This window comes from Tiliqua scincoides, chromosome 12 (genome assembly GCF_035046505.1).
Source record: "Tiliqua scincoides isolate rTilSci1 chromosome 12, rTilSci1.hap2, whole genome shotgun sequence".
Taxonomy (NCBI): Eukaryota; Metazoa; Chordata; class Lepidosauria; order Squamata; family Scincidae; genus Tiliqua; species Tiliqua scincoides.
In genome coordinates, this window is record NC_089832.1 from 16,334,811 (window position 1) to 16,349,810 (window position 15,000).

A 15,000-nucleotide genomic window follows, 5' to 3' on the forward strand; every position below is an offset into this window, starting at 1 on the left:
CTAGGCTTTTGTGGATGCAGTTTTGAATCACATTTGCCTTTTTTTGCCGCTGCATCACACTGGCGGCTCATGTTTGGATTATTGTTCACTAAAATGCCTAGATCTTTTTCACATGTACTATTGCTCAGGTAAGTGACCCTGACCTGATGTGTGTGCTCTGAATGCTTTCCTCCCTCAATTTGTAGGGCATTTGGTTGGCATTTGCCCAGTTTTCCGGCCTGTTAATCACAGATCCTGTTTCTCTCCTCTAGGGCAGTGGTTCCCAAAAGAAAGGTGCTGCAACCACAATAAGTTTGGGAAGCGCTGCTCAAGGGTATCCAGCTACCCCTCCGACTCCCCCCTAATTGTGGTGGCTCAGCACTAGAAAAAAAAATGCAGCCAACGTTAAAGCAATTGTCACCATCACCATCAAGGAAACAGGTTGAGATATGCCCTTCATTGGGGGAAAGGCAGGGTAAAATTATACATAAATCAATTTTAGTGCTACCAAGACACCAAAAGGAAAAACAAACAAACAAACAAACCCCCAAATGAGCTGATAGCAGTATTCCCCAGTCTTTATATTTAAAATGCACAAAAACTTACTGGAATTCCGTAGATTCCGGGAAATCCAGGAACTCCCATTTGGCCCTAAAGGAATAAAAAGTGTACAATCCAGGGTTAATCTTAGGTGTTTGCAAATTTGAACCCTGTTGGAAGATAAGATCAGAACATATGGTGCTCAACCATTATTATATTACAACTATTATTACATTTATGCCCCTCTTTTCAGTCACGTTTGACTCCCAAATCAGTTAAGAACATAAGAACCGCCCCACTGGATCAGGCCATAGGCCCATCTAGTCCAGCTTCCAGTATCTCACAGTGGCCCACCAAATGCCCCAACGAGCACACCAGACAACAAGAGACCTCATCCTGGTGCCCTCCCTTGCATCTGGCATTCTGACATAACCCATTTCTAAAATCAGGAGGTTGCACATGCACATCATGGCTTGTAACCCGTAATGGATTTTTCCTCCAGAAACTTGTCCAATCCCCTTTTAAAGGCGTCCAGGCCAGATGCCGTCACCACATCCTGTAGCAAGGAGTTCCACAGACCCACCACATGCTGAGTAAAGAAATATTTTCTCTTGTCTGTTCTAACTCTCCCAACACTCAATTTTAGTGGATGTCACCTGGTTCTGATGTTATGTGAAAAGAGCATCTCTCTATCCACTCTGTCCATCCCCTGCATAATTTTGTATGTCTCAGTCAAGTCCCCCCTCAGGCGTCTCTTTTCTAGGCTGAAGTTGAAGTTGGCCACAATTAAAATCCATGATTAAAAATGTAACAGATTTGCTTGGGGTGTCTCTGGCACTGTGTCTCCTGGCCCACGGTATAGTCCAGGTCTGAGGCTCTTTCCTCCCAAGAAAACCAGTTTTGCCAAAGGCAATGATTTAATAGCTCAATAAACTTCTTGCATGTGCAATGAGGGCGACAATTTGAATCTGCTCTCAGTGTATACAAATTATACACTGTCTACATACTGACTTTGCTTCGCTGTCTACACACTGACCATTACTTAAGCATCTGCACTGCCTAAGACTTTTAGATCTGGAGACAAATGTCGGGCGTTCTGATGGCCCACCACAAAGGAGACCTACAGCCCAATCCTATGGTTCCCCCCCCCCCAACAATGCAGAGATGACAAAATGGCTACCACTGCATCCTGCAGGAAGGGGCAATCGTGGAGGGTTAGGGTTGTGGAGACCTCCTCTGAGTAAGGGCACATTTGTTCCCTAATCTGGGAGTGAGCCTTCACAGAGCAAAAGTGGTCTACTTAGACCTGTACTAGCAAAATTGCTGACGCAAGTCCATGCGGACCCAAGCCATGGGATGTGGTTCAGGAAGGGGGCTAGGATTTGGTGGCTGCCTCTGTCACTAAACCCACCCTCTTCCCAAAATTGATCCACCCATTCCCTTCCCCCCGTGGCCTTCCCATTCGACACGCACAAGCAGGGTGTCCACCACTGAACGACAGCGACAGGCCCCCTTGAGCTTACCTTATCTCCCTTTGGTCCAGCTCCACCTTGAGCACCAACGGTCCCTCTCTCTCCCTTCTGCCCTCTCACGCCCTCTGGTCCAGCGAATCCTGGAGCGCCCATCAATCCTTGGTTCCCAACTGGCCCTGGCCGACCCTAAGAGGAAGAACACAAAGCAGATGTTCTGTACGTTGCCAACAACCCTTCGCATGTCACCCTTCAGATCACCTTCCAACGCGTCACAGGAAACCACCATCGAAGGAGAGAGCGCTTCTCAGGGCCACAAGCTGCAAAACGGGAGGTGTCACAAGGCCAATCTGAAATAATGAGACTACTCTTTGGCTCCAAGCCTCTGTAAAATGTAAGAACCGTTTCGGCAGAATGATGAGCACAGATGGCTGATGGAGAGGGACTGAGAAGAGAATGAGGAAAGGAAGTCCTCTGAGGCACTAAAGCAGTGGTTCTTGACCACACTGCCATGGCACATTGGTGTGTTGCAAATGGCTGTTAGGTGTTTGGGGGGGTCATGTATTAGTAGGGCCTTTGGGGGATGTGAGCCCCCAACTGACACTATAATTATTTCCTTGCTAATAGGTATGTACCGTTGCCCATGACAAGGTTGGACCCTGCCTCCTTTCTAGCCCCTCAAGGTGCATCATCATTCCCTCTTGCAAAAGCCGTCCACATCAAAAATGGCCACAGCAGTGAAAGGAATGCAGCGCACCGCTGAGCTGGACTGGGTGACCACAGAAACCGATGATAGAAGGTCACGGAAACCTGACCTTCAGGACTCAGTGGGGGGGGGGGGAAGGCTTCAGGTTTGATTGGAAGTCATCTTCCTTTTTCGTCTGACCACAGAGATTTAGGGATGCAAGGGCTGGATGGCACTCTGAGCTGCTCACTCCATGGGCGAGCAGCACTCGTACCTCGAGAGCAGCCATTTTCAACCGGGGTGCCACAGCAAGCACATTGGTGCGCCAAGGAAAGTCTGCAGGTGTGTCACAGGAGTTTGGAGCACAGTCTCACCTGGCAGGACAAAGTTCCAAACAACACAGTCCTGGAACGTGCTGGAATCCCTTGCATGTATGCACTGCTGAAACAGAGACGCCTGCGTTGGCTCGGTCATGTCGTGAGAATGATGATGGCCAGATCCCAAAGGATCTCCTCTATGGAGAACTCGCGCAAGGAAAGCGCCCTACAGGTAGACCACAGCTGTGATACAAGGACATCTGCAAGAGGGATCTGAAGGCCTTAGGAGTGGACCTCAACAGGTGGGAAACCCTGGCCTCTGAGCGGCCCGCTTGGAGGCAGGCTGTGCAGCATGGCCTTTCCCAGTTTGAAGAGACACTTGGCCAACAGTCTGAGGCTAAGAGGCAAAGAAGGAAGGCCCATAGCCAGGGAGACAGACCAGGGACAGACTGCACTTGCTCCCGGTGTGGAAGGGATTGTCACTCCCGAATCGGCCTTTTCAGCCACACTAGACGCTGTTCCAGAACCACCTTTCAGAGCGCGATACCATAGTCTTTCGAGACTGAAGGTTGCCAACATAAAAAGTTGAAAAGAGCTGAAAAACTCTTCCGGGTTCTGTTTCTAGGGCTGTCCTCCACGAACAAGGGCAGACAATTTGTTATTACAGTCCAGTGGTTCTCAAACTTTTAGCACTGGGACCCACTTTTTAGAATGAGAACCTGTCGGACCCACTGGAAGTGATGTCATGACCGGAAGTGACATCATGGTGCAGCAAATTTTTTTTTAAGCGATCCTAGGCTGCGATCCTATCTATTCTAACCCAGAAGTAAGTCCCATTTACTACCATTGCTAAAAGCATGTTCAAAGTACAGGTCTGTCACATTTCCCAAAATGCAGTCACATACCATGGGAGCATGAAGTCTAATATATTAAAAATAAAATATTAAAATGAATGGGAACCCACCGGAAATTGGCTCACAACCCACCTATCCACTTGGGTATTCCAGAAGGGAGTGTCAGGTCTTCAACTTGACAAGGACTGGGACCCACCTTGGCCCCCAACCTGCAACATGGAACCCACTTTCAAGAGGCACCAGATGAGAGGGACCAATCACCATGTCTCTTCTCTTCCCAATGGCACTAATCAGTGTATACTGCCTCTTTTTTTCTTTCCAGGCCAGGACTGCTATCTAATGGTTTCATACAATAATGCCGCAATGATGTGTGCATGTGGTGGGGGAATTTAAAGGTGGGTCCTGTGTTCTAATCCAGGAACAGGATAGAGGAAAATAAAGAACTTCATCTTCTTATTACTTTGCACCATACAAAAGAGAGCATAATAGCAGTTGAAGGTTCAGCCCAAGCCCCTGCAGTGACTCCCAGCAGCACAAGGACATAGTCAAATGCCCCTAATCTCCCTTGTAATGTGATTTAGCCACAATAATCTAATTCTTATGCATTTCATTTAAATCCTTTTGAAGTCTGCAAAGAAGGTTCGCAACAACAGTTGTCACCCTGGAAGAAAGAGAAACAAGCGGCCTCTAAACACAGGCAAGGAGATCAACGGTGACTCAGGGGCTAACCCTTTTCGGTGAATCATTTATGCAGTTAAGAACATAAGAACAGCCCCACTGGATCAGGCCATAGGCCCATCTAGTCCAGCTTCCTGTATCTCACAGCGGCCCACCAAATGGCCCAGGGAACACACCAAATAACAAGAGACCTCATCCGGGTGCCCTCCCTTGCATCTGGCATTCTGACATAGCCCATTTCTAAAATCAGGAGGTTGCGCATACACATCATGGCTTGTAACCCGTAATGGAGTTTTGCTCCAGAAACGTGTCCAATCCCCTTTTAAAAGCATCCATGCCGGATGCCGTCACCACATCCTGTGGCAAGCAGTTCTACAGATTCCTGTTCCATTCTGACACAGAATCAGTTCCATTCATTCAAGGTGTGCGGCTGACATGCATTCAGACCTGTGCACGTGATGTGAGGCGCCTGCCTGGAAAGCAAAGGGGCGGACCAGATGCGACACTGTTATTTCACAGAACTGGTGGCAAGAGGCACCATCATCGCTTGTAACCCGTAATGGATTTTTCCTCCAGAAACTTGTCCAATCCCGTTTTAAAGGCATCCAGGCCAGATGCTGTCACCACATCCTGCGGCAAGGAGTTCCACAGACCAACCACATGCTGAGTTGATCGCCTTTATTATTTCATGACCTGTAAATGAACAACAACAAAAATGCTCTGGCCCCCACTGTCCCCTCCTCCACACTTCCTCTTTTGCTGCATTTCCTTTCTCACTGCTGGAGGTGGAAGCAGTGAAGGTAAGTGGGCAGACTGCGACAGATGCCTGCTGCCTGAGTCAACAGTCTCATCTGACCTCTGCATGGGCCGACTCTGTTCACACCCGAAAACACCACCACAAAAATTGATTCCAGTGCAAACTCAGAGCTTAGTTGGCAACCTTCAGTCTCGGAAGACTATGGTATCACGCTCTGGATGGTGGTTCTGGAACAGCGTCTAGTGTGGCTGAAAAGGCTGATTCGGGAGTGACAATCCCTTCCACACTGGGAGCAAGTGCAGTCTGTCCCTGGTCTGTCTCCCTGGGTATGGGCCTTCCTTCTTTGCCTCTTTGCCTCAGTCTGTTGGCCGAGTGTCTCTTCAAACTGGGAAAGGCCATGCTGCACAGCCTGCCTCCAAGCGGGCCGCTCAGAGGCCAGGGTTTCCCACCTGTTGAGGTCCACTCCTAAGGCCTTCAGATCCCTCTTGCAGATGTCCTTGTATCGCAGAGCACTGCAACAGCAAATCATTTCACTCACTTTAAGTCATGTTCAATTTCTTTTGCCTGTCAAGCTTGCCTGTTTGCAATAAATAAGCCTCCCGCAGCTTGGCTGGGCTATTTCAAAAATGATTGTTTGCAATTATTTGGTCCAAGTAAAAAAGAAATGGGAAATTTTAATGCATTCAAAGCGTCCCCCTGGGTTTCAAGAGTGAAAAAAGAGAGTTAAAAATATCTTCCAAATAATTGCAATAAATAAATAGCAGTTCATTTCTGGCTGAACATTCCCTCCCCCCCCCTTCCTGCTTCTATAGAAAGTTTAAATGTTCCCAGCTGGTGTAGCAGAGTGGCTGGGAAAATGGGCTCTGCTTTTGCAAGCTGCTGGTTGGAATCCCATCTCTGCCATGGCTCACTGGGTGGGCTTCACAACCAAGCTACTTCCTTGGCCTCAGTCCTACATCTGCAACAGGGGGATAATTCTAGCCCACCTGATCAAGCTTGTTGCAAGATTTACATTACAGTGGATGCAAAGCTATCCGAATGCACAGGAGTTCTACAGAAAGACTTGCTATGATTTTTTTCAAGGAACATCAGAGAGAAGGAGGGGATATGTTGGCTGCTGAAACATTTTGTAGATATATCTGATTGCTTCAAATATAGAATTCTGCGGGCTGGAGTTTAGAGGCCCCTGGTTTAGAACCAGACCCCCGGTTAAGAACATTGTCATCTTAATGGGACGACAAATGTTATTAGATACCACCTTGACATGGTGGCGTCCCTAGGAGGGTGCAGGAGACGTGGATTGCACTGGGTCATGTACTCGGGGTGGGGTGTGTGTGTGACAGCACCATTACTAAAATTATGAAAATCTTGGTGCTTTAGAATAATACCATCATGCTATATATCATTCAAAGGGTAATTTAATGCAGAATGCAATGAAACAAACCGTGTTTAAATATCTGCATTCTATCAAAAGGGATAGACAAAAAACCAGAAAAAGAAAACACAACTACCTTATGTAACAAAAAGTGGCTTTAACTCAAAACTAACCAAAGAAACTGATTCTTCTGAGAGCCAATGGGATGTTATTATGACACAGCAGGGAAACAATGATGTCTTGCTATGAGTTGGCTCTCATTTCCAAGTATCAGAGCCAATACTGGAACTTAATCACTTGAGCTGGCTTTCAGTCTCAGTCTTCCTCATCTGCGAATTGGGCTTAATAATACATATTTAACTCACAGAGCCACTGTCAGGCCAACTTCAAGATAATACAGGGCAAGTGCTTAAACACACTCTGAAAGGGCAATACGAATGCTAAACATTATTTCATATGAACCTGCACATGCATGAACATTAAAGGTGCCTATGCGTTGCGCAGCCTGCCACTTCCCTCACCAGAGAGGCTCCTTTTGAACTCTCACAGGGCAATTCTGGGTTTTGTACGTAGTGTGCCTTTCATGTGCAGAACAAAGAGCCTCTTGTCTTTCAAGACAGGGCAGGTTATGGCAGAGTTAATGAATGCAGCATAAAACAGGCGGGATCAAACGCAATGGGGTGGGTGGGGGGTGACAGATGGGGTGGGTGACAGATAGTGATCTTGGTCGGAGAACAGGAGTGTTACAAGCATAGCCTTATTTCCCCCTGGAAATCTAAACATGGAATGTCATTCACATGGACACTTCAGCCAGGAATTAGTTCTGCGTAAAGTAACTACCCTGATTATTATTTTTTTTTATCATCAGTAAAAAGGAGGGGGGTGGCACTGAGAGAGTCAAGCGCCAGCAGGAGTGGGGTTTAGGGTAAAGGCCTGTGCTGCCCCCCCCTGCATGCTCTGAATTCCATAGAGTGCATAGGCCCGGATGGTGTAGCGCAATGGTTTCTGAACTTTTTAGCACAGGGACCCAAGTTTAAAAACAACAGTCTATCACAGCCCACTAGACGAGCAGTCTCCAAAGTGGAGACCGCGGTGTGCCAGCAAAGGCTTTGCCAGTGTGGACAGCGTTTACCCTTCCACCGAGGAACCTTTGCAAAGTGCCTCTGTGCGCTCCCATTTTTGGTCACATCCAGCTGCTTCTGCCTGGAAATCCAGGCGCAATGCCTGATGAGGCGTTGGAGGCCGGAAACAGCTGGATGCGACTGAAAATGGGGTTGCACAGAGACTCCCCCATGGATCGGTAAGCACCAATCCCGTGGGAGAGGGTTTAGGTAAGGTGCTGGACCCAGCCCATTGGCCAGGGTCTGCAGAGCCCTGCATTAGACAAAAAGAGATTAAGAGAGAAATATTGTCTTTATTATTAATTACTAACCGGGTAGATGGGACTCGTCAGCCTAGGAAGGCAGCTCATCTAAGAGAAGGAAACTCTGACCTCAAACCTCCACTGCCTTGTGGCTACATCCAGTTCTGGAAAAGGCTTCAGGAGTCAACCTCAAGGCAAAATCAGGAGCCGGAGTCCCTTAGGCAGTTCATGGCTGAACACAGTCACGTTCTGGCAACTCCTGCGACGCCGCTGGAACCAACCGTATTGGCTTCTGCCTTTCCATTGGACCATTCCAGCGACGTGGAGAGGGGGGATTTGCTGCATGGGTAACAGCCTATCCTCCATACCTTCTTTACCCAGGCTTCGCGCACTGGAGAGGACACTCCAACTTCGCCATACGGCGTCGGCACAACACGGGAAGCAGCAGTTTACCGGTTATAAGTCTTTGCTCGATTGGCGTAGAGCATGACGCCAGGGGCTGCTTCCGACGGTGGGAGAGATCATTGCATCTCATTGGGCAGCTACCGCCCGCCTTAAGCTGGGCAGTCCCCAGCCAGTAAGGTGTTGCCTCGCCACGGTCCGTTAACCTCATGGGGTGCGTGGGGTTTAGGGTGAAAACCGACAAGCGGATCGACAACTCTGCACCATGCAACAGAAAACAGAAAACTACTGCCCTAAAGCTGGGCACCTGGAACGTTAGGACAATGACACCTGGCTTCTCTGATGACCTGCAAGAAATAGACGACGCACGCAAAACAGCTGTCATCGACATGGAGCTGAGCAGACTGCAGATGGACATCGTCGCCCTTCAAGAGACTAGGCTGCCAGATTCCGGATCTGTCAAGGAGAGAAATTTCTCATTTTTCTGGCAGGGAAAACCACCAAACGAAACGAGGGAACATGGCGTTGGCTTTGCGGTCAGAAATACCCTGCTGAAATCCATCATCCCACCTACTGTGGGAAGTGAAAGAATTTTGTCCCTGCAGCTCCAGTCATCAGCAGGACCTATCACTCTCATCAGTGCTTATGCACCGACTCTGTCGTCTCCAGCAGAAGCCAAAGACAAATTCTATGATGACCTGGCCACCACTGTCAAGAAAATCCCTGTAAAAGAGCCATTGTTCATCCTCGGCGATTTCAATGCTAGAGTTGGTGCTGATAACAGTTCATGGCCCACTTGCTTAGGTCAGTTTGGCACTGGGAGGATGAACGAAAATGGCCAACGCCTGCTAGAGTTTTGCTGTCATCACGGTCTCTGTGTCAGCAACACGTTCTTCAACACAAAGCCCCAACATAGAGTCTCTTGGAGACATCCAAGATCAAAGCACTGGCACCAGCTCGACCTGATCCTCACCAGACGCTCCAGCCTTCCCAGCATCAAGATCACACGCAGTTATCATGGTGCTGCCTGCGACACTGACCACTCCCTGGTGTGCAGCAGAGTGAAACTGCAAACAAAGCGACTGTATCACACGAAAAAGGAAGGAAGACCTCGCATTGATACCAGCAAGACCCGGGATCAGAGAAAAGTGGAGGAATTTGCACAAGCGCTTGAGGAATCTCTTCCAGGCCCGGCCGACGCAAACGCATCCAACAGATGGGAACATTTCAAGAATACCGTTTACAACACCGCCTTGTCCATATTCGGCAAGAAGACCAACAAGGCGGCAGACTGGTTTGAAGCCCACTCTGAGGAGTTGACACCAGTCATTGAGGAAAAGAGGAGAGCTCAAGCAGCATACAAGGTCTGTCCCAGTGAGCGCAACCTGCAGGTCCTCCGAACTGCTCGCAGCAAAGTCCAACAGACTGCCAGGAGATGTGCTAACGACTACTGGCTCCAGCTCTGTTCCGAGATACAGATAGCAGCTGACACGGGCAACATCAAGGGGATGTATGATGGTATCAAGCAGGCCCTAGGTCCAACACAGAAGAAAATTGCCCCTCTGAAGTCTGCCACAGGCGAGGTCATCCAGGATCGGGCGCAGCAGATGGAACGCTGGGTGCAGCACTACTCTGAGCTATATTCCAGAGAAAATGTAGTCACCGAAGAAGCACTGAACAACATTGAGTGCCTGCCTGTGCTGGAAGAGCTTGACAGTGAACCAACCCTAGAAGAACTTCACGTGGCCCTGGACTCCCTTGCCTTTGGCAAGGCACCTGGAAAAGACAGCATCCCTGCTGAAGTCCTAAAATGCTGCAAAGAGATCATCGTCACTGAGCTGCATGAAATCCTCTGTCTCTGCTGGAGAGAAGGTGGAGTACCTCAAGACATGAGGGATGCAAACATCATCACGCTGTACAAGAACAAAGGTGACAGGGGTGACTGCAACAACTACCGCGGCATCTCTCTCCTTAGCGTTGTAGGAAAGCTGTTTGCCCGAGTTGTACTAAAGAGGCTCCAGGTACTTGCAGAGAGCGTCTATCCAGAATCGCAGTGTGGATTCCGAGCCAACAGGTCCACCACTGATATGGTATTCTCCCTTAGACAACTGCAGGAGAAATGCAGGGAACAACGACAGCCACTCTTTATAGCCTTCATAGATCTCACAAAGGCTTTCGACCTGGTCAGCAGAGACGGCCTCTTCAAGATTCTCCCCAAGATTGGATGTCCACCCAGGCTCCTCAGCATCATCAGATCCTTCCACAAGGACATGAAGGGCACTGTTGTCTTCGATGGCTCCACATCAGACCCTTTTGACATCCGAAGCGGAGTGAAGCAGGGCTGTGTTCTTGCACCAACCTTGTTTGGGATTTTCTTCGCTGTCCTGCTGAAGCAGGCCTTTGGAACTGCAACAGAAGGCATCTATCTCCGGACCAGATCAGACGGAAAGCTCTTCAACCTCTCCAGACTGAGAGCAAAATCCAAAGTCCAGCTGAAATGCCTGCGTGACTTCCTCTTTGCCGACGATGCAGCTGTCACTACCCACTCAGCCAAAGATCTCCAGCAGCTCATGGATCGTTTTAGCAAGGCCTGCCAAGATTTTGGACTGACAATCAGCCTGAAGAAAACACAGGTCATGGTTCAGGATGTGGACTCACCTCCCTGCATTACAATCTCTGAGCATGAACTGGAGGTTGTCCATGACTTTGTGTACCTTGGCTCAACGATCTCCGACACTCATTCTCTCGATGCCGAGCTAAACAAGCGCATCGGTAAAGCAGCTACCACGTTTTCCAGACTCACAAAGAGAGTCTGGTCCAACAAGAAGCTGACGGAACATACCAAGATCCAGGTCTACAGAGCTTGCGTCCTGAGTACACTTCTGTACTGCAGCGAGTCATGGACTCTTCACTCACAACAGGAGAGGAAACTGAGCGCTTTCCACATGCGCTGCCTCCGACGCATCCTTGGCATCACCTGGCAGGACAAAGTTCCAAACAACACAGTCCTGGAACGTGCTGGAATCCCTAGCATGTATTCACTGCTGAAACAGAGACGCCTGCGTTGGCTTGGTCATGTCGTGAGAATGGATGATGGCCGGATCCCAAAGGATCTCCTCTATGGAGAACTCGTGCAAGGAAAGCGCCCTACAGGTAGACCACAGCTGCGATACAAGGACATCTGCAAGAGGGATCTGAAGGCCTTAGGGATGGACCTCAACAAGTGGGAAACCCTGGCCTCTGAGCGGCCCGCTTGGAGGCAGGCTGTGCAGCATGGCCTTTCCCAGTTTGAAGAGACACTTTGCCAACAGTCTGAGGCTAAGAGGCAAAGAAGGAGGGCCCATAGCCAGGGTGACAGACCAGGGACAGACTGCACTTGCTCCCGGTGTGGAAGGGATTGTCACTCCCGGATTGGCCTTTTCAGCCACACTGGACGCTGTGCCAGAACCACCTTTCGGAGCGCGATACCATAGTCTTTCGAGACTGAAGGTTGCCAATACAATAAATTAATTACTACTACTACTACTACTACTACTACTACTACTAACAGGGGTCCCGTGCTCTCCTATAGAACTTACATATAGTAAGCGTGTGTAGACATTTGCTAGACTCTCCCTAGAAATTGAGTTCCAGGACTGCTCTCCAAAAACATTTGCAGTCATTCCAGGGTGCCCAGAAGAACATAAGAACAGCCCCACTGGATCAGGCCATAGGCCCATCTAGTCCAGCTTCCTGGATCTCACAGCGGCCCACCAAATGCCCCAGGGAGCACACCAGATAACAAGAGACCTGCAAGGCTTCCTGGGAATTGTAGTTAAGAACATAAGAACAGCCCCACTGGATCAGGCCAAAGGCCCATCTAGTCCAGCTTCCTGGATCTCACAGCGGCCCACCAAATGCCCCAGGGAGCACACCAGATAACAAGAGACCTGCAAGGCTTCCTGGGAATTGTAGTTAAGAACATAAGAACAGCCCCACTGGATCAGGCCGTAGGCCCATCTAGTCCAGCTTCCTGTATCTCACAGCGGCCCACCAAATGCCCCAGGGAGCATAAGAACATAAGAGCAGCCCTACTGGATCAGGCCATAGGCCCATCTAGTCCAGCTTCCTGTATCTCACAGCGGCCCACCAAATGCCCCAGGGAGCACACTAGATAACAAGAGACCTGCAAGGCTTCCTGGGAACTGTAGTTAAGAACATAAGAACAGCCCCACTGGATCAGGCCAGAGGCCCATCCAGTCCAGCTTCCTGTATCTCACAGTGGCCCACCAAATGCCCCAGGGAGCACACCAGATAACAAGAGACCTCATCCTGGTGCCCTTCTCCAGAAGGCTGAACTGGAGAGCAAGATGTGTAGTTGGGGACTCCCAGGTCAGTCAAAGGGCTGTTCACATGTGATCTATTGCATGCCAATTACTAGAGAAAATTGGAAAACATGACATTTTAATTTGGGAGTATAAAGATCATGCCACAGGTCAGCATTCCAGCTAATGATTTTCATTTGCAAACCCAGCAAGGGTGCTTGCAAAGTTTTTATTTCACCCATGTTTCAAAAGCTTTTAGCGGCCCACCAAAACGTGGCTCACAGCCCACCAGTGGGTCCTGACCCACAGTTTGGGAAACACCGGTGTAGTGATTTGGGAATTGGACTGAGACTTGGAAGATCAGGGTTCAAATGCCTGCTCAGCCACAAAGCCTCCTGGGCGACCTTGAGCCAATCACTACCTCTCAGCTTCACCTGCCTCGCAGGTCTGTTGTGAGGACAAAAGGAGGGAAGGAACTATGCACACCACACCCTGAGCTCCTTAGAGGAAGGGTGATATAAAAATGCCAAGTAAAGAAATTTTGTTTCAATCTGGGGAAAAATTTGAATGCCTGGCCCAGGTCTACAGAAAGCGAATTAGTCTTTGCAAATGGATCCCCTCTTTCAGGAAGTGAGAAATCAACCCTGCTTTCCCCCTTACCAGGAAAAGTGGCATGCGAGTAACATTCCAGCATTTATCCGTGTCAGGTTTAACCACACCGTTTACTGAGGGCATGCAGCATCAGCCGAGCTCTTCCCCTCCAGAACTGCGTAGGTGGGGTTATCCCCAGGAATGAGAGAGCACAGGCACCAAGGCTCTGCTGTATATCCAACCCCCCCAACCCAAGCTCGCAGTGAATTATCAAGCCACCCGCAAGGATCAAACCTAAGGCACGATCAAATGCTCCGAGCAACATCAGAGGGAATCCAGGATGGCTCCGGGCCAGCCGGAACGCAGATAACTTGCAATTACACGAAATCTCGTTCACGGATTGCCAGATTAGCAGAGGCTGGCGAGCACACCCGCTACCTCTCCTTAATTGAGAGCCAAGGGATTGCAGCATGGCACGTTGGAATGAAAAGAACTAGAGAAATGCAAGGAATCTGCCTTTGTTTTAAGAAGCAGGGGCTGGGATTTCAAAACAGAGCGCCTTGCCAAAAGGGCATGGGATAAAATCACCCATTTCAATGGGGACGGGCTCTGCAGTACCAGTCTTTGCTCCAAAACCAACCTTCAGGGCTTGACCTTTAAGAATACACAACTCAAACCTGAAAACTGGCTTCTTGCAAGGGTCGCTGGGAGAAAAGGGTGATTAATAAAAACACATACCGCTTCCTGCACTTCTCATTTTGGTAAAGAAACCAACCAACCCAAGCAGGGGGAAAAAAAAAGCTATATTATTTGGTTTTTATTTATTATTTAATGGGTAATGACTGAGGCTGCATCTGCTGACACTATACAAGCTCTATCACCTACCTAGTACACTCAATTATACTTATAATGTATATTTTGAATAAAAACACATAACACCACCTTTCTGCGCTTCTAACTTTGGAAAACACCGACATCTGCTAAAAAATAAAACTGTTTTCTCCCACCTTTAGTCATAAGATAACTCAGCGGTAGTCCATCCTGTATATTTCACGCTGAAAATTGGACCAACAGAGCCACATGAGGTCATGCCTCAAATATACTTTTATTTTAAACTCCCTATGCAGCTTTAATGCTGTTTCTTTTTTTTTTTTGGGTTGGGCGTGAAGAAGATTTTAGGGACCTAACTTCAGAGCCAAACTACACATTACACAGAATGAAGTGGCCAAAATCTGAACTCTACCACCACAGACTGCAATCATGTTGGAATGTGCTCCCACATTAAAAAAAAAATTGCCCTCAGTATAGTAAACCGCAGCATAGAGAATGGTTGGCAACCTTCAGTCTCGAATGACTATGGTATAAGTCTACAGCACCCGGTATTCCCAGGTGGTCTCCCATCCAAGTACTAACCAGGCCTGACCCTGCTTAGCTTCCGAGATCAGACGCGATCGGGCATGTGAATGGTAACAGTTGCAGTGCAGCATAGAGAGGGCCTACATCAAATCCCCATTTCTGATGTGTTAGTTTATTTATTGCTTGCAATTATTTTATTTAAAGTTGTTTTATTTCGTGAAGGAACAATTTAAAAAAATATGCCATCTCACTTCCTCGCAGTCTGAAACGGAACAGTCCAGAATTCGGCATAGTCTACCAATTTGCTCCACATAATGACTTCAGAGAATG

The 15,000-nt window shown here is 48.6% G+C and overlaps 1 protein-coding gene and 1 pseudogene across 2 annotated transcripts in view; both read right to left on the reverse strand.

The window, feature by feature from the left end:
* The window catches only part of COL4A6 (collagen type IV alpha 6 chain), a 177,811-nt gene that overhangs the window by 76,410 nt on the left and 86,401 nt on the right, over window positions 1-15,000 (reverse strand). For both annotated transcript variants that reach the window (XM_066640029.1, XM_066640028.1), the window contains exons 4-5: window positions 2,043-2,177; window positions 586-630 (exon numbers count right to left, since the gene is read on the reverse strand). In XM_066640029.1, the coding sequence (XP_066496126.1) occupies window positions 586-630; window positions 2,043-2,177 (180 nt within the window). The remainder of the gene's footprint in view (window positions 1-585; window positions 631-2,042; window positions 2,178-15,000) is intronic.
* Window positions 14,679-14,795, reverse strand: LOC136663414 (5S ribosomal RNA; annotated as a pseudogene).